Source organism: Myodes glareolus, chromosome 25 (assembly GCF_982192425.1).
Source record: "Myodes glareolus chromosome 25, mMyoGla1.1, whole genome shotgun sequence".
NCBI classification, from domain to species: Eukaryota; Metazoa; Chordata; class Mammalia; order Rodentia; family Cricetidae; genus Myodes; species Myodes glareolus.
The window spans coordinates 4280955-4298029 of record NC_142050.1 but is presented as its reverse complement, the minus strand read 5'-3'; the positions used below and the strand labels follow the sequence as shown (position 1 = coordinate 4298029).

The following is a 17075-nucleotide window of genomic DNA, read 5'->3' as shown; positions in this document are numbered from 1 at the left end:
ATATACACTATATATGTATATAAATATTATATAGTATATAAATCATATATAATAATAAATACAATATATAATATATATATAAAGCTTGGAAGTTCCAGAATACAATTTACAGATTGTATGTGTTTTAACTTATTTCCTTAACCAATCAAAACTTCTAACACGAAAGTATTAAGTGAATATGTGACAGCTACACTGTTCTAAGACCTGCAGGATATAACCAGGCCCAGTCCTTAACTCATGATAAATGTGTTCAGTTTGCCTTTGCTGTTCTCTCCAGCTCTCTGAATAGCCTTCTTCGGAGGGGGCAGCTAAAGCTTGAATTTGAGGCTGGGAAAAAATAGGAACCCTGGATCAAAAACTTGCCTGTCCAAAATGAATCTCTAATCCCTGAAGTCGGGTTTCCTAGTTAAAGCTGCCATGTCGTGTGTTGGCCAGGTGTGTGAGCCTTGCTTGGCCACTAGGTGCAGAGCTCTCCGCTGTGGACGGCTTCAGAGAAAGGGAGGCTCATCCCTGGCGATGCGGCCGCTGCTCTGCAGCCCAGGCTCCACTAGATGGCCCCACAACCACGCTTATACGGAAGCACTAATTGAACTCTGAATTGCTTTAAAAAGAAGGAAAAAAGGACAAGAAGTTGGAAGGGGAAATATATTAGGGATAATTGGGGGGGATTTAGAAGAGGAAAATAGATGATGGACATCATCATATTTCATTTTGTGCATGTATGAATTCTAAACGTTTAAAAATAGGAAACGAGGGTTTGAGAGCCATCGGGACATTCACTGGCTTGCGTGTTCCTCCTGCCCTTGCTAACAGTTCTATAATTTCTTATGATACAAAATCTAAAGTTTAAACTAAATAAAATATGAGGAAAATTCAAAACTCAACCTAACATGAGTGAGGATGTAAGTATAAAATGTGGAGGTGCCAGCGCACAGAAACTGAGTGAGCTGGTAAGTGACTCACCCATCCCCCTCCCTGTCTCTCTCTCTTTCTCCTCTCCCACTTTGTCTCTCTTGCTCCCCCTCGCTCACTCTCCCTCTCTCTGTTACTCTCTTTCTGTCTCTGTCTTGCACTCTCTCTCACTCTGTGTCTCTCTCTGTCTTGCACTCTCTTTTGCTCACATTCTCTCACTCTGTCTCCCTGTCTCTCTTCTCCTCACTCTCAGTCTTGCTCCCGCCATCCTCCTTCTCTCCTTCTTTCCCTCTCCTCTCCTGCTCCCGCTGCCTCATCAGGAAACAACAGCCAGGTTGACAGTCTCCCGTCGTTCCCACAGTTTGAGAAGCAGCTTCTAGGTCTCAGGACTCTTAGTCCACCTCTTGAATAAGGTTTTCTTACATTCCTCCCCACGCTCGTGAAAATTTCTACCTTTTCTGCTCTTACTCATCTTTGCTGATGACTTTGCACTCAATTACCATCACCAAATCTGCCCTGACATTGGAGAGCTAGCGCCTTTTATGATGCACTTGTTAGCAATGGAGATGCCTGATGGATCCCTGAAAAGTTACTAAAGAAACCCAAAGTACCCACCCATCCTCTGTCCCTGTCCTTGGCTATCCCCAGCTGCAGCAGAACCCTCCTGTGGCCTCCCTGGCCGGGCCGTCATAGTCAGACTACCCTCGCACTCAGCTCTGCAGACAGACTTCTTTCAACAATTCCCAAACCATTCTCTTCAAACACCTATTTACACCCTGCCAATCTAACCTGGCTTCCCCGCCATTTCTTCAAACTAGTTTTTGTTTAATTTTGTTGTTTATCGAAGTTAACCTGTCACCCAAGCTAGGGAATATCTCATTTAATCTTGATAGCTTTTCCTGTAGGTGGCTAGTTCCAGCTTCTCAAACTCACCTCTTTCTGTTTACTGTAAGCAGGCTCAGGTCTTCAGTTTCTCTTCCAGCTCATCCTACTCTTCCTCGCTGGCTCCTCCTTACACTCTGGCTATTTAAATGTTAGCATTTATCATAACTTTGTCTGCACTCATTCTTTTTAATTTATGTTATTGCCCCTTTTATTTTTCGGATAATTTCTCACTAATTTGTATAGCCTTAACTGGCCTGAAACCTGTCATCCTCCTGTCTCAATCTCTCAAGTGTATTTCAAGACTGCATTAGTTAGATAATTAGTGAGCCTGTGTCGTGAAAAAGAGAGAGAGAGAAATGAGAGGGGGAGGGGGAGGAGGAAGGGAAGAAGGAAGAAAAGAAGGAAGGGAGGAAGGAAGGAAGGAGGGAGGAAAGGGGAAGAGGAGGGAATGAAATAGGGAAAGAAGAGAAAAGGGGGGGAGAGAGATCAGGAAAAGAAAAAAGGAAACATAAGATACTCTTGTGTACACACTGCAGATCTGGTAAAGGATTTCTATCCAGAATAACCAAGCAACAAACAGATCATTCATTTAAAAAAGGAATAAATGAATTAAACAGATATTTCTCCAAAGTGAATATCTGTCAAATAAACATATGACATTCACAGCATCCTTAAGGAAATTCAGACTAAAATCACAAGGAGACACTGTTGAATACTTATTAGAAAGCCAAACTATTTGTCTGACTTTATTAATTTTGGCAAGAATAGCAAGCAACTGGAGCTTTCACACATTGCTGGTGGAAATACAAAATGGCCCAGGCACTTTGGGAAACAGTTCTATCTATGTATCTTCTCAACCCTAGGTATTTATTACACGGAAGCAGAAATATGTTCAACTATAGGAGCCTACATGTAGGTGGTTACATCCACGGTTCTCCAGAGCTGACAAGCCCTTGCCTGAAGAATGTGCAAAATGCATTTCATGTCTACTGGGATACTATCTGGCGGACAACAACTACTTGATCCAGAGAAGTCTTTAACATTCACTCCTAACATTGATGATGTTTTCTCTGTGACAGCACTTCTTCATTCTATAATTAAAGTTTATTGTGTTAATATTACATCCTCCACTACTAAAATACATATACATATATTCACATTTACATCTATACATCCATGTAAGCTGAGAGCAGAAACTGTTTTCTCTTTGTCACCACAAAACTTAATGTATAATCAGGGCTAAATAAGCATGTTAAGTAACTGGAAATCAATACAATGTTTGATTAATTATAATTCATTACTCCCTGAAAAATTAAAATTCAATGTGATTGTCACTGAATGATCTCAGTGGGCAACACACACACACACACTAAAACCAAAGAAATATAAATACTCATGTATACGATGATTTCATACCATCAATCAGGTTGAGGGTACTGGAATACCCATCACATTGCCTGAGACAAGGAAAGATCGCCAAGTCCCCAAACCACGTGTATATAAACAACACATCAAACCCTGTTTGTATAAACACACGTCAGCCGCCTGGCAAGTCTTACCTCGCCGCACCAACTGCTTGGCACAGAGGATGGAGTCTGGTGTGGTACAGAAGTGTAAAGCAGTGTGTCCGCTCAGGGAGTAACAGTTGAGCTTTGCACCGCGGTCACAGAGAACGTTCACGCACTCGAGGTGGGCCAGTTCACAAGCCACGTGCAGAGGGGTCTTCCCGTTCGGCCGGCAGTTGATGGTAGCATCGTGGTCCAGCAGTACCATCAGACTTTCCACGTGGCCGAACAAGACCGCGAGGTGCAGGCCTGTTGCCCAGGAGGACTTCAGCTTATAACTGGGCAACCAATAGCCTGAAAAGGAAATGAAAGAAAGTTGTTAACTTTTGGCCCAGTGTCTCCCTGTCTTGTGGAGAGTCTGACAAGCTGTTTTATTTTGGTCGCATCTAACTGAAGGGTAAAATGGATCAGGAACTCGTCCCTGGCAGCTGAGACTCTAGAGCCTTGTTCTGAGGATTGCCTTGGGTCAGGTATTTTCCGACTCTTGTTGTTTCTACGGCTCCTAGTCGCCTGTCCTTTTACTATGACTTCCTGTGTCTCAAAAAACACCTTAGCTTTTCCTGGCAATATTTGTGATTGTATTTTATTTTATAGGGTATGTTACATGAGGCATTTTAAGAATATTTTCACTTCAAGACTTTTTAAGTTTGTTTGAATTGTTCCAAAGTTATAGCCTTATAAATTCCATTCATGTCCCTTTTTTATTCCTGTGTATATTGTTGAGAGTCAGAGTGTGATTTGATTAAATTTTTTAAAATTTCTTTCACCAATATTTTGCCTGCCTGTTGGTTTATCCAGTATCTCTTTCTAAAGAAAAACTTGGAGTAAATCACACATTTTTATTCAGGATTCTTTTAATGATCTACAAAACTAAAGGGAAAAGACAGATAAGAGAGGGTCACAGAATATAAACTTGGCACTCACACTAGAACAGCATTGTAGTGTTGTCTTTAAAGTTCTTAGCATCCAAAACAAGCAAAAAACCCAGATGCATCACACACACAACCGTGCCCAAATTCTGCACAAATTAGTCAAGAGAACTACCTCAAGAATTAAGACCTTAGACAAATGATTCTCACTACTTAAAATGTTCTTCTTTCTCCTTTCTTCTGATCCAGCATTTTAAAAGAAGGTCTCACCGTGTAACCCAGATGGTCTTTGAACTCACAGCAATCCTCCTGCCTCAGCTTTTCTAGCACTGGGACCACAGGTGTGCTCCACCATGCCCAGTTCGTCCCAATTCTTGTACTCAATATTCTTCAGCAAGCAACTTGCAGTGACAGTTTCTCTAAGAACTTAGAAAGGAACTGGTTCTGAACCTAAAAATCAGAGTGTAGTTTGCCTGTTTCCTAGTGGCAAAGACGAGGTGCCATCACACTGCAACTGATTAGAAACTCACGCCCGCTCCCAAATAGGACAGAAAAAATGATCCTGAAAGAAACAGCAGAGAGCTGATTAAGAAAACACCATTTTGATGTCAAATCAAAGAAACACAGGATGGGAAGACTATCCAGCCCAAGCTTCTCATTTTCCGGAGAAGAAGACAGCCCCTTTCTCAGCCTGCTGGAGCCTCAAATCACCTGTTGAGCCCAAGCTCATGGACTGGGGCGATCTTCCCTGTGGGGTTTCCACTCTTTTGTCTTTGTGGAAATGGTGTAGGTTTAGCTCCAAGTCTGTGAAGCTCACTTGGAAGCTGCTTTTGAATGCATCTGTAGCATGTCACATCGCTGGCGTGGAAAAGCGTATGTTTGCTTATGGTGTTTCTTCTTTCTAAATTCCCAGCAGCATGAACAGAACTTTCCTTGCCCATTTATTACAGGTACTAGTCAGTTTCACCTGTCTTCTACAATCATAACTGTTCATTGGGGAATCAGTCTCACAGACCTCGGGATGCTGGGATTTCACCAAGCCTCAAGAGGAACTGTTTCTAAAAATCCACTTTTTCTACATGGCATCATGTATTTGGGAGACAAAAAAACACTTTGTGCCCCGTGGGGGCTGACTGTGGGGACAGGTGACTGCAGATTCAGGCTATGCTATGTCTGCCTTTAATCTGCACTCCAGAACTTTGGTGGTAGAGCTGGAGATGGAGTTGGGAGAGTCTGGACAACTCAGCCTGCAGCCAGCTGTGCTGAGCCGAGAACAGAACAGCCCTTAACAAGGAGTCCACCCTTATAATCAGGCTGGCGCGGAGGTTCTCTATAGGAAAGAAGCACGCTTATCCTCACGGAGCCCCAGATCTGAGGTCACATGCACTTCTGAAACCGAAGATGAGCTGTACCAATTCATGTGCTATTGTTAATGCTGATATGAGAATTTGCTCATGCACACGTGCCTGCATGTGCACGCACACACACAAGCATATCACCACCAATAGTCACAGCAGGCCAGAAGAAAGGGGAGTGAATTCACTGTGTGCACTAGCCTTTTCTCTCACAGCACACTCTTCCTGGGCCATTCAAACCTAGAATGTGAATTTCTCCTGATGTTTCACCTTTGGAAGGCACTGCTCTGTGCACTTCTGCGGACGCCAGTTGCCACTGAACTGTGTTCTCAGACTGCACAGAGGGGCAAGCAGGAGAGGAAGAAGAAAAGGAAGACCAAGTCCTTGAGGGATGGGACGTGTGAAAAAGGTGCTGCCTCCCTCTGGGGAAAGTCAATCATATTCCCGTGTATACAAGTTGTAGGTACAGGGACCTGTTCAGGAATGCTTGACTTCAGCAAAGGGTTCAACTGCAAAGGGGCTGAGACAGGAACAAGGCCATTCCCTACACACAGACTCCACTCTGAACCCCTAGTCCACAGCGACCTGTAGCATTCAGTGCCATTGCTCCCCTCCCTCACTCCGTGATATACAATCTGCTTACGCAGTCTGCCTGCAGTGTATCACATGCCAGAGTCCTGGCAGAGCCTGCACGCAGGATACTTAGTGTGGGTAGAGACAGAATGGTGGAACACACCGTGTTCATACACCCACTAGTGGCAGGGGCCACACTCTCCAAGTCTGTTGCCGGCACCTATGCTGGCTCTGTAGCTCAGGAGGAGCCCATGGTGCTGTGATCCATACAGCAAGTGTCGCAGTGATACGCTGGCTTCTGCCAAACGCAGGAGAGTTGGTGAGGAAAATATGATCTTTTTTGTAGATACCATGGAGCTTTCTTTAAGCCATAAAAGGGAACAAAGTTATATTGTTTGCAGAAAATAGATAATTCTGGAAATGTTCACAGTAAGCCAGTCTCAGAAAGGACATACTGTCTCACTGTGTTCCCCAGATGTCAGATATGGACACATACGTCATATATGGACGTATGTGCACAGACTAAATGATGTGGAAATAAAATCGTCCAGGGGAACAAAAGAGACATGGGAAGAGCAAAAAGAGGATGAAAGATGGGGAGAATGGGGTGGGGACAGAAGAGAATATGTTTGCATATAATAATATATATATATATATATATGAGTGTGTGTATGTATATATGTATACACACATATGTGTAAGGAAGAAACAAATTTAAAATGTAACAAAAAAAATCTTTTTTAACTCTCAAACTCCAATCTCCCCTCCCCATCAAAATCTGTCGGAAACTGCCTCTGATCTTCAGTTCTCCCGACACAGCTAAAAATTCTAAAGAAATTTGAGAAGTTTCACAGTTACAAAAATATGCAGACCTACCTAACCTTCATGTGCACTTCTGAGTGTTTCATTTAAATCTGAAGCTGAAGTCATATGTCCGCAAAGCTAGGCAGAAAGCCCCTCACTCAAGAAACATGGTGAGGAATGAAGGGCTACGCTACAGCCCACTTTAGAAAAAGGGCATAGTTTCGGCTCACTTGGAGAAGACACACATCTCTGGTTAACGTAAAGCTGGGCCCAGGCTCTGCAACAGTTATCAGTGCTGATGTTATCAATGGAAAACCAGCCCCAAGCTGGCGAAGCCTCTGACTGCCACCAAGCTCACGCACACTGCGGCTGGATTGGCAGACATTTGCTCTGACCGTGTTCTCGTATTTACACAGCCCTGAAAGAATATAGACCCAAGCGCAATTCCAGGCTGCTATTTTGCTAGCTAATGTTCTCGGGATAACTCTCAGAGACTCCCTAGAGAACGGGAGAGGCAAACAAGCTCGAAACACAAAGTTTTAAAGAGAGAAACTTTTCTAGCAACTAGTAAAGAGGAAGCCCCCTGGGCCTAAACAGAAAAATAGGAAAGTTAACTTTCTGAAAACAGGAGCAAAAGGGGTGAGAAAGAGATCATTTGTTAACAATAAGAATCTCCCATGATAACTTTGGACATCAGCTGCTACTTAAGAAACTAAACAGAATGCCTGCCAGAAACTTTTCAAGTGAAAACAAATTCATTGGTTATTTTAATTAAAAATATGATTACCATGCAAGTCACCGGAAGAAGCTATGGGTCATAAACAAAGCACTCAAAATGCATTGTTACACTGATTAATAAAGGGTGATCATTAACCTTGATGACTAGGGAGCTCCATACCAGAGATTTGTTATCCCGTTTGTCTCGGTAGGAAACCAAAGCACAGAACTGCAGAATGCAGAAGAACCAAAGTGTATAGCTTGGAAAAGCTTGAAAAACAGCCATTTTAACATCTGTCCATGGCTCTGGTAGAGAGGCTGACAGTGGGAACCAACATGATGACCTTACAGACTTCTCATTTCACTTTGCCCTAAACAGTTTCGACTTGTCTCAGGATAAACTATGTCAGGACAGCCCTTAACGATTAGCCTGCTAGTCACAGGCAGTAGTTAAAAATTCACTGGGTACTCATGATGTCTTTGTGTCATTGTATTTTAAAAGGATGACCTGGGGTCTGGGGCCATCAAGGTGGCGAGCTAGGGCTCCTTGTCAGGCTTAAGCACCTGAGTTTGAATCTCATGCCTCACGTGGGAGGAGGAGAGAACCACTGAGTTTGAACCACATGACTCACGTGGGAGGAGAGAAGCACTGAGGGTCTTCTCACCTCCACGATACGTTGTGGTTCACGTTCACACAGTAAATTAGAACTGAAATGATGCTTCAGTAAATGTTTTTTCTTTTTCTTTTCTTTTTTTTTTTTTTTTTTTTTTTTTTGGTTTTCAAAACTGCCCATCTCTGCCTGCTCTTCCCTTGGAGTTGTCCCAAATGCAGGCCAGCCCATTTTGACTGTTAGCTTTCCAAAGTGAGAAAAGTGGATTTGTTTTTAAGTGAGCAAACTCGGATTTTCTGTGAAGATTTCATGGTAAAGCTGAGAACGGCAGGGTCCTGGGGAGAAAGTGAGCCCTGACGGCACAGACTGAGAGTTGCTGTGGGCACGGCATTAAGTGTGGCCTTCACTGGTGAAACTGTTTCAAGAAGAAAAGAGCCCTCTGACCCAATACCTCCACTCTCCAACCCTTGCAAAATACACAGTCTCTTAGGGGGTCATCTTTTAATGACTGGTACACTTAGTCCACTTTAGTCTAGAGTTGGGGGATATTTACATCCTACATCCATTTCTTTGCCAGTGGCGTTCTGAATCCAGCACTCGCACAGTGACATCAACGGTAGATGGCACAAGCTGTATTTAGAAACAAATTCAACCACTTTTTGAAATCCCATGGAAAAGAATATAGCGGGTTTTAAAGGAAACTAAGATTACCTAAGGGTTAATTGCAGACCAGCTAACTCCCTGATGATAATCGACTGGTGAATAAAGAATCATTTTCTCATCTGTGTAAGAAAGTTTAAAGGTGATCTTATCTGTCACTCATATTACATGTTGCTTCATTTATTCCGTGAAGATACCTGAGCAGGAAGTACCCACTCTTTGAGAATAAACGACTGTATCCCCTTTCTGAGAGTGGGTATGAGTGACGGGGCTTCTCCCCCTCATTTATAAAAATGAATCAAACTCACAGGGGAGTCTTGTGAACTTTTCTTGTTCACTTTTAGGAGTACAGCCTTCCCATGTACTTAAAAAAAAATCAAAGAATAACACACAGCCTTTCAATGTCCTAAAAGTCTGCTTTTACTTAATGAAAAAGAAAAAAAAAGTATCAGAAACAGTAACCGGGCCACACTTCTTTCAAAGCCACACAGAGGTGGTTCACGTCCTTTAGACACACCCCAGAAGGAGCTGACTGAATAATTAACTCCCCAGTTGTAGACCACCCAGCCCCGAACTGTTCTGAGAATTCCTTTGTGAGGTGAGACATTGATATCAGCACTTGGGCCCACTTCACGGGCCAGCAGCTAGGGTTCTATTTACTGCTTCCATGCCTACCCTTAGAAGTGATAGGGCTGGCATGAAGCCTGGCCACACCTAAAATAAGTTCCCAGTAACTTTGGAGAAAGTGGGAATTTTACCCTAAGACGTAGGACTGGAGGCAGAGCCTTGCATCATCATGATAAACAGAGAGTAAAGTTATTTCTATACACACTGTGTGCCCACATGCGTGCTGCTTTCACGGATAGTCCCAAAGATATAAACCCAAGTCCTGTTTATTTCCTGACAGACACCTCTGTAAAACTGGGGCTTCCTCTAGTCTTTGGGGGACAGTTTAAATTTCTGCCCCTGATTGAAAGCCACATCCCATAGCCTGAATGCTAGGAAAACAGTCATCACCATCAATAAAAAGTTAACTCCATAAGAACCACAGGAATTTGCTCATTTTAATGGAAACACAGTTTCTTCCCATTTGGGGTCTATGCCACCATGAGAAATGACAGAATCAGTGTCTGCTGGCCAAGAGCACACACCGTCAAGTTCCCTTTCCAGAACTTGTCAGTTATTGGGCTGTCTGCAGGTTTACCTACTCTGGAAATAAGAAAAGGTGGTCTATGCAGCTCAGTGTAAAGTAGATTAACCCCTGGCTCGAATCTGGGTTCTACTCTGTGTGGCACACATAAACTTTTTTTTTAAATTTCTTCAAATATATTTATCTTTTAGATAGTATCATTTAAAAAGTCACAAGATGCAAGCCTTCTAATTATGTAGCATATAATTTTTTTCTTCAGCAGAACCCCTTCAACTTTGCACAAAAGAAAATTAGACGCCTTCATTTTTCAGACAAAACATCAATGACAATTAATCATGAAGCATAAATCAAAAATGCAGCAGCTGGTCTCAACTATTTATGCTTCCTCCAGAACTACAGAGAATTAGATAGAAATAAATGCTACTAGCATTGTATCTGGAAATTGGTGCCTCTAATGATTGTGTATGAATAGAAAACAGATTTATATTGGGCATAAACATATATACCCACCCCCATTCCCAAGATTTTCCCTCCTCTTTTCTAAGGCAAAACTGAGGGTGAGCAGATTATTTCTTTGCTCACCAGATGGCCCTAACTACTTAAGTTTCCCAATTAACTAGCTGATCTGAGAAATCAGAACGAGTGTGCTAATATATTTCTTATTTATTAAGCAGGAATTCCAGAAAGTAAAAAGAAACCTTAATAAAAATTTTTCTGTTCTAATTTTCATTTTCCTATTTTTTTTCTTTATGTACAAAGTAGAGATTCTGAACTAAGCCTTTCAAATTTTTTCAGCTATCATTGTAGGGCGGCAGAAAGGAAAAATAAAAGTTAACTTTGTGATATTTTGACTTCAACATTTGTTTCTGCACGGAAACCCATAAAAATGACGCAGACCATGAAGGTGCCTATCGTCCAGCTTTCTCCATTCATTAACTCTCTAGGTGGAAAAGAAGTCCCCGCTTTCATTCACACGGACATAGAGATGCTGTGTCTGTAACTGACTGTTAGCCAAGACTCAGCAGCCTGACCCCCAACAGCCACATTGTCACACCTCAGCAGTCTTTAACGAGAGTCAGAGATTTTTTTTTTTTTTTTATTCTATACCACTCCAGTCACAAGAGAGGACCTAACACGCCGTGCATGACAAATGCAACCACCCAGGGTCCCAAATTCCAGGCACAAGAATGGAAAAGAGCATTCAACAGAAATGTGCACAGACAGAAATGTGATAATATATAAAACAACCCAAAAGCATATGTGCACAGACAGAAATGTGATAATATATAAAACAACCCAAATGCATTCTAGTTTTAAAAGGAAGAAAAGATAAAAATTAGAAATAATGTCTAAACAGACACTAATAATAAGAACAAATGCTTTGAAGACAAAAACTGACCTACTGACCTAAAAATTCATTTTATAACAATTTCACAATTACACTTCTACATTTTTTACCTTGTTTGTAAGATGCCAAAACCATATTCTCGTCTTCAACTTCAAACACTGTGTCCACATCTATTTGCTTCTGGATTAAGATAGTCTCCAGTTTCCTGAAGTCATTTGACTTTATTGCCTCCAAGAAATTTTTCTTAACTAACTTGGCAGCTCCAGCTTTGCTGGTAGGGGTGATGATGCCGTCCGTCCTCTGCGCCATGTGGAAGCTGAGCCGAGATTTACCAGGAGAGCAGCACCCAGCACACAGGCAAGCCTGCAGAGTCCACAAACTGCCGGCTAATTTTATCCCAAAGTTATGCTGATCCGTTCTATTTATATAGGGATCATTTCAAACTTCAAAATATCCTCCCAGGCTGTCAGTGAGTTTTCAGGTCGTTTGAACTGCAGATGCGTAAGCAAGTCCCTTCCGCAGTGCGTGGTGTCGATGTGAGGGAGCGCTCCTGTGACACATTTGCGAGCATGAGTTGTCACAATTAGTTCTTATAAGACCAAAGTGAAAGTGTAAGATTTAAAAAGCTCTTAAAGCTCTTTATGTTTTCCCCTCAACAACAACATCTGGTGCCTGGCTGGAGCGCTGCTGTCTTATTCTGACTAACTAATGGCCCCAGATGAGGATTTGGTTCAGTTGCTAATACACGTGCCCCTGAAAACCTTTAATGATTTTGTGAAATGAGCCTGTAAAATTGAGCCGAATTATGCACATCTAAAAACAAACAGAAGGTTTGCCAGTAACCTAGACTTGAAAAATTTCAATATTATGGAAAAGCGGGGTAGACTGGTGAAGGGAGTGGGGGAGGGTCACTTTTAGGGGGAAAAGAAGCTGAAGAAACAGAACAAGCAAGCGCAACAAGTGAGCGACCTTCACTGAATGCTGAGTTTTTATTTCTCAAAACAGTGAGGAAAAGTTGTGTTTGTTTAGACAAATTACAAATACAAATACAGACTTGATGTTACTTTTTAATGTGAGATGGTGGATTTAAAAATGTGTGAATCAGGTATGCAGATTGTGTGAAAAAAATAGTGTTGGACCTCAAATAATACAATGCATAATCAATTGACACTGTCTAATGCATCCTCCTTTGTCTGTCTTTTTGTGTGTGTGTGTGTGTGTGTGTGTGTGTTGTGTGTGTATGTTGCTGGGGATCAAACCCAGGGTGTCTCACACAGTCTTTTTTTCTACTAAACTAGCAACATCCAATACCTCTAAAACTTTTGTTTTAAAACAGTTCAGACATAGAAAGAGGAGCTAGATCAAGAGACAAGACAAAACGAACACAGGAGCCAAATGAGGACAAAGTAAGAAGATGGGAAATGAACAATATGTAGTTACCTGGTAGATTTAATTGTTTTGCTTTTTCAGCTCCTCTGTGTTAGTTTTTCAACAGAAAAAGTTGAAGAGAAAAATATTTAATTTGATTTACTGGTCATCATTAAAATTAGAGAATAACAAGTTCTAACTAGACTAAAAACTAGCTGTAATTTATATATCGTGAATGAATTCAGAAAATCCTTGCAGAAAAAATAGCAATGTGAATTTTTTACATTTTCAAATGGTGCAGAAGTCTATGAACATGCTTGTCAATCAGCACTAGACATGCTCATATGTAACATAAATATGCAAAACTGCCAAGTCCTGAGCACATAGCTTATCAAATCATAATGACTTGTGCATTCAATCCCCAGACCCACCACAGAACAAACCAAGCACACCAGAAATTCCCATCACCCACTCCTGTAGTCAAAACACGCACACCAGCAATACCCATTGCCATGACTTCTAACACTGCCCATTGGTTTTACGTAGTTTTTACCTTTATTTGAATTTTTAAAAGTTTGTTAATTTAAGCTTTTACTGTGTGTTTTAGCAAAACGGTGTGTTTGAGAGCGGGAGAGGGTGCAGGAGACCTGGAGAGACTGGCCCGGCTTGCTCAGCCTTGGGTTTGGTCCCCAGGGGATGGGTAATAGGACTCTCTGCTCCTGTTGAACCTACACTGAGACCTTACAGAAGAGCTGCCTGAGCTTAGCGTTTCTTCAGCAAATGCCTACTGAGTGCTACTGTACTGGAAATACAGTAACGAGAAAAACAGACAAAAGTCACCCCTGAAGTAGACTCTTGTGTGCTAATGGCCTGGGTGGTGCTGTAGCTTACGATTCTCCATTGTCTGACCAATGGATTCTTTTTTCCACAAAGTTGCAAACTTTTAAAATTTTATACAGAATCCCTGGCTCATGACAATTAAATAGATCTGATACCTTCTCACCATTATTTCGCATTTTACTTGGCAGGAAAATAAAGGGCAATTTAATTTTATTCCCGACAAAATATGGTTAATCTGAGTCAGTTATGTAGCAGCCTCTTTAGACACGTAGTCATTACCCTAGGAATTAACTATGTCTTTAAGAGTTCTGGCTTTTCCTGGAAAGGGACTTCCAGGAAGAAGTGATATGTGCAGAAACAATATTCAAAACACTAATACTTAACACCCAGCACAGACACCAGCCTAGGTGCTATGCCATAAATTACCAGTATGACCAGACCCTTGTGAGGCTGGGGAGCGAAGGAGTCCTGAATGGGCTCATTGTCTTCCAGGCCCTCATTCCTGAACTCTGCAGAGTGTCCACCGTTAACTGGGTCTTATTTGACTCTATTCCCGTTATAACTTCCTCTGGTCATAGAATAAGTGGTTCCAGTATTTGCCTCTAGTTATGAGGTCCTCATCCATGGTAGCCACATGGCTACTTTAACACAACCAATTCAGAAGCTGTATGGCTTTTATCCAGAAACACTGTCATTTCTGCAACTTCTCATCCCCAACTCATGCCCGAGGATCATGAAGAACAAGGCTAGCACACTGGGGAATGTGAGCAGGCATGAGAACGGGGTCATTAACCCCCGGATCAACTGGTATCTCTGCTCATAATCCAGCAAGACTCCAGTCTTCCTGGCTAGAAAAGTCCAAACTGAGACTGTTAATTCCTCTGTAACTTCTGCTTTTTCTCTCAGGGTTAACTAGCCCATTGATCTCCCTCCAAAGATAGAGGGATTAGCATTGCATTGTAAAAGAAAGTCTATCATTTGTCATCCTTCCCCCATCCCCAGTTCTTGTTTGGCTTTAAAAAAAATACAAGTTCCTTTGGTAAAATAACTCAAAAGAAGTTGTTTTCCTATTGCTTCTGCTGCTGTGGCCACTGTCCTTTGGCTCAGTTTGGTCTGGGTGCTGAGGACAGAACGCACAGCCTCATACACGGCATGCCCTCGCAGACACCTGAACTACACATGGCCCTCCCTCCAAACCCTTGTTTTCTTAATACCCGATTTGTTTAACTTTTATCTTTTTTAATGTTCAGTTCCATACCTGTAAAAAAGTGAGTGGGTCTTTTTGAATTATTTTGAGAAAGCAAAGTTCATGTGAAGAAATACATAAAATTAAGAAAATTATTTCTACCATACTGCTAAAAGCAAATTATTGACAGGCTTATCCAAAAACCAAAGAGTAAAATTCAGAGATTATTTGAATTTAAAAAAAAATTAATTAAATTATCCATCTAAGTCATTGTAACATATCTGAAATATTGTGACTGATGAAAGAAAGGAAGGAAGGAAGGAAGGAAGGAAGGAAGGAAGGAAGGAAGGAAGGAAGGAAGGAAGGCCAACCTAAGTCCTGCTGTCATCTAGACTTAGCCTTAAACAGCCACCCATCCCTTGGGTGACCGGAGACCACCCTGTGATATGGCTGTGTTTCACGGCATCTAGTCTGGCCTGTCAGGAACCGCCCCCCCTCTTAAAATGAAAACTCCATTACAGACAATTTTCCTTAATGTTTCATGACATGGCTCGGATAGTGTCCTCTGGCCTTGATGGTAGGAAGAACTTCCCGACACATGGATGATGTTGAGGCAAGTGGACCCAAGACCCCCTTGCCCTCCCTGGGGTGCTGAGGCAGCAGGCACAAAGGCCTGGTTGCTTTTTTTTTTTTTTCAATGACTGTATATAACACAAGCTACCCACTATGTGTTCCATCTTTGGAACACAAATGGCCCCTTGGCTTATTGTGACCTCTTAAAACATGGATTTAAAATACTACTAGGCTACAATTGTTAAATGCAACTACAGGGAAGAAATAAGAGGCCAGACTCCTAAAACATATTTTCCAAAGCTAGAATTCCTGTGAAAACAGAATTCCCTGGGCCTCTCTGACTTTCCAGTAGATAAATGAGGGTAGCCCTGCTATGGACTCACTGACATGCATTCTGAGATTGACTGATAATCCCATTCTTATCTGTAATACTTAATGTGCTGCTGTGTAATCTCTCAGGACACACTGCATTGTTTTGTCTGTCATTGTTTCATATATGCTTCAGATTAAATCTTTGTACAAATGTGCTTTTAGCTGTAGGTTTATTTGAATTAACATTTAACACCGACAAATGCCGTGGAAAATTCCAGTTGTACCATGGGTTTCAGCAGAGATCGGATCCAAAGTTTTCTATATCAACAGGCAAGTGGTTTAGTACTATAATTCAATACTATATACATCAATACAATACAATGCAGAAATCAGAAAAACTAAGGACCATCAGTTATATGGAACTCTGCAAGGGAAAACAGCAAAGGAATCGCAGGTTCGTGGTTGTTAATTTTTTTTCCTAGCTAACAAACAGTCCCAAAATTTGTTGGTTTGACACAACCTTGTAATCATTTACAATCTTGCATGGCAAGGTTTGTCGTGGCTTTGTGATGTCTGAGACCTCAGGTGAAAGATTTGCAGGCTAAGGGTTAGCTGGTAGCCTCTCAAACTGACTTGGTCAGTTAACTAACAAGTTAGAGTTGGTTTCTGTCCACACAGCCTCCCCAGGAGCCTATTTGAAATCCTCTCAACATGGTTAACTTCTCCTAGAATGAAGGAAAAAGGAGGTGAGAGAGTGAGTCTTGTTGGCTCTTTAGAGGCAGAGCTTTCTGGGCCAAATCAGCAGACTCTGAGTCCCTAAGATCTGGACAAGATGACAGACAATCTCCATGTCTCCAAAGATGTCTCTCGGCAGTAAAGGGTAGAAGGGGGGCTGATAGGTAAGTGTTTTGTATCCTCTCTTCTATTTCTTGGACCCAAGCTCAGTTCTTACCAGGCTGCCAGGACCAACATCTCGAAAGTTACTATGTCCCAGACTTAATGCACACTAGCTTCTCCAATTTAGGAAATAGTGATGGATTTTCTTTTTCCATAGAGAAGCAATGAAGTCCAGAAGAGCCCTTCCCCCATCCAGCACCCACATTAGATATAAAAATAAAACAAACAATACCAAAATTTCAAACTATTTTGGGATTTCAATTGGCTATTCTGGGAGGTCACTGCCAAGGATGACATTCCCTGAACTGGAGGCTGACAAGTAGACTTACACCTAAACTTTGTCACAATACTTATCCGTTTCTCTACTGACACACCAGCTCATAAGAATAATTCCTACACTTGTAATAAACAAATGACTCAATGCACAGCGGGGGCTTTGTACTGGACACG

At 41.8% G+C, this 17075-nt stretch overlaps 1 protein-coding gene across 1 annotated transcript in view; it reads right to left on the bottom strand.

Moving 5' to 3' along the window:
• Positions 1-12158, bottom strand: part of Asb4 (ankyrin repeat and SOCS box containing 4) — a 46614-nt gene extending 34456 nt beyond the window's left edge. The window contains exons 1-2 of the mRNA XM_048437043.3: positions 11560-12158; positions 3357-3656 (exon numbers count right to left, since the gene is read on the bottom strand). Coding sequence (XP_048293000.1) covers positions 3357-3656; positions 11560-11758 — 499 coding nt within the window. The 5' untranslated portion in view covers positions 11759-12158. The remainder of the gene's footprint in view (positions 1-3356; positions 3657-11559) is intronic.
• Positions 12159-17075: the final 4917 nt, after the last annotated feature.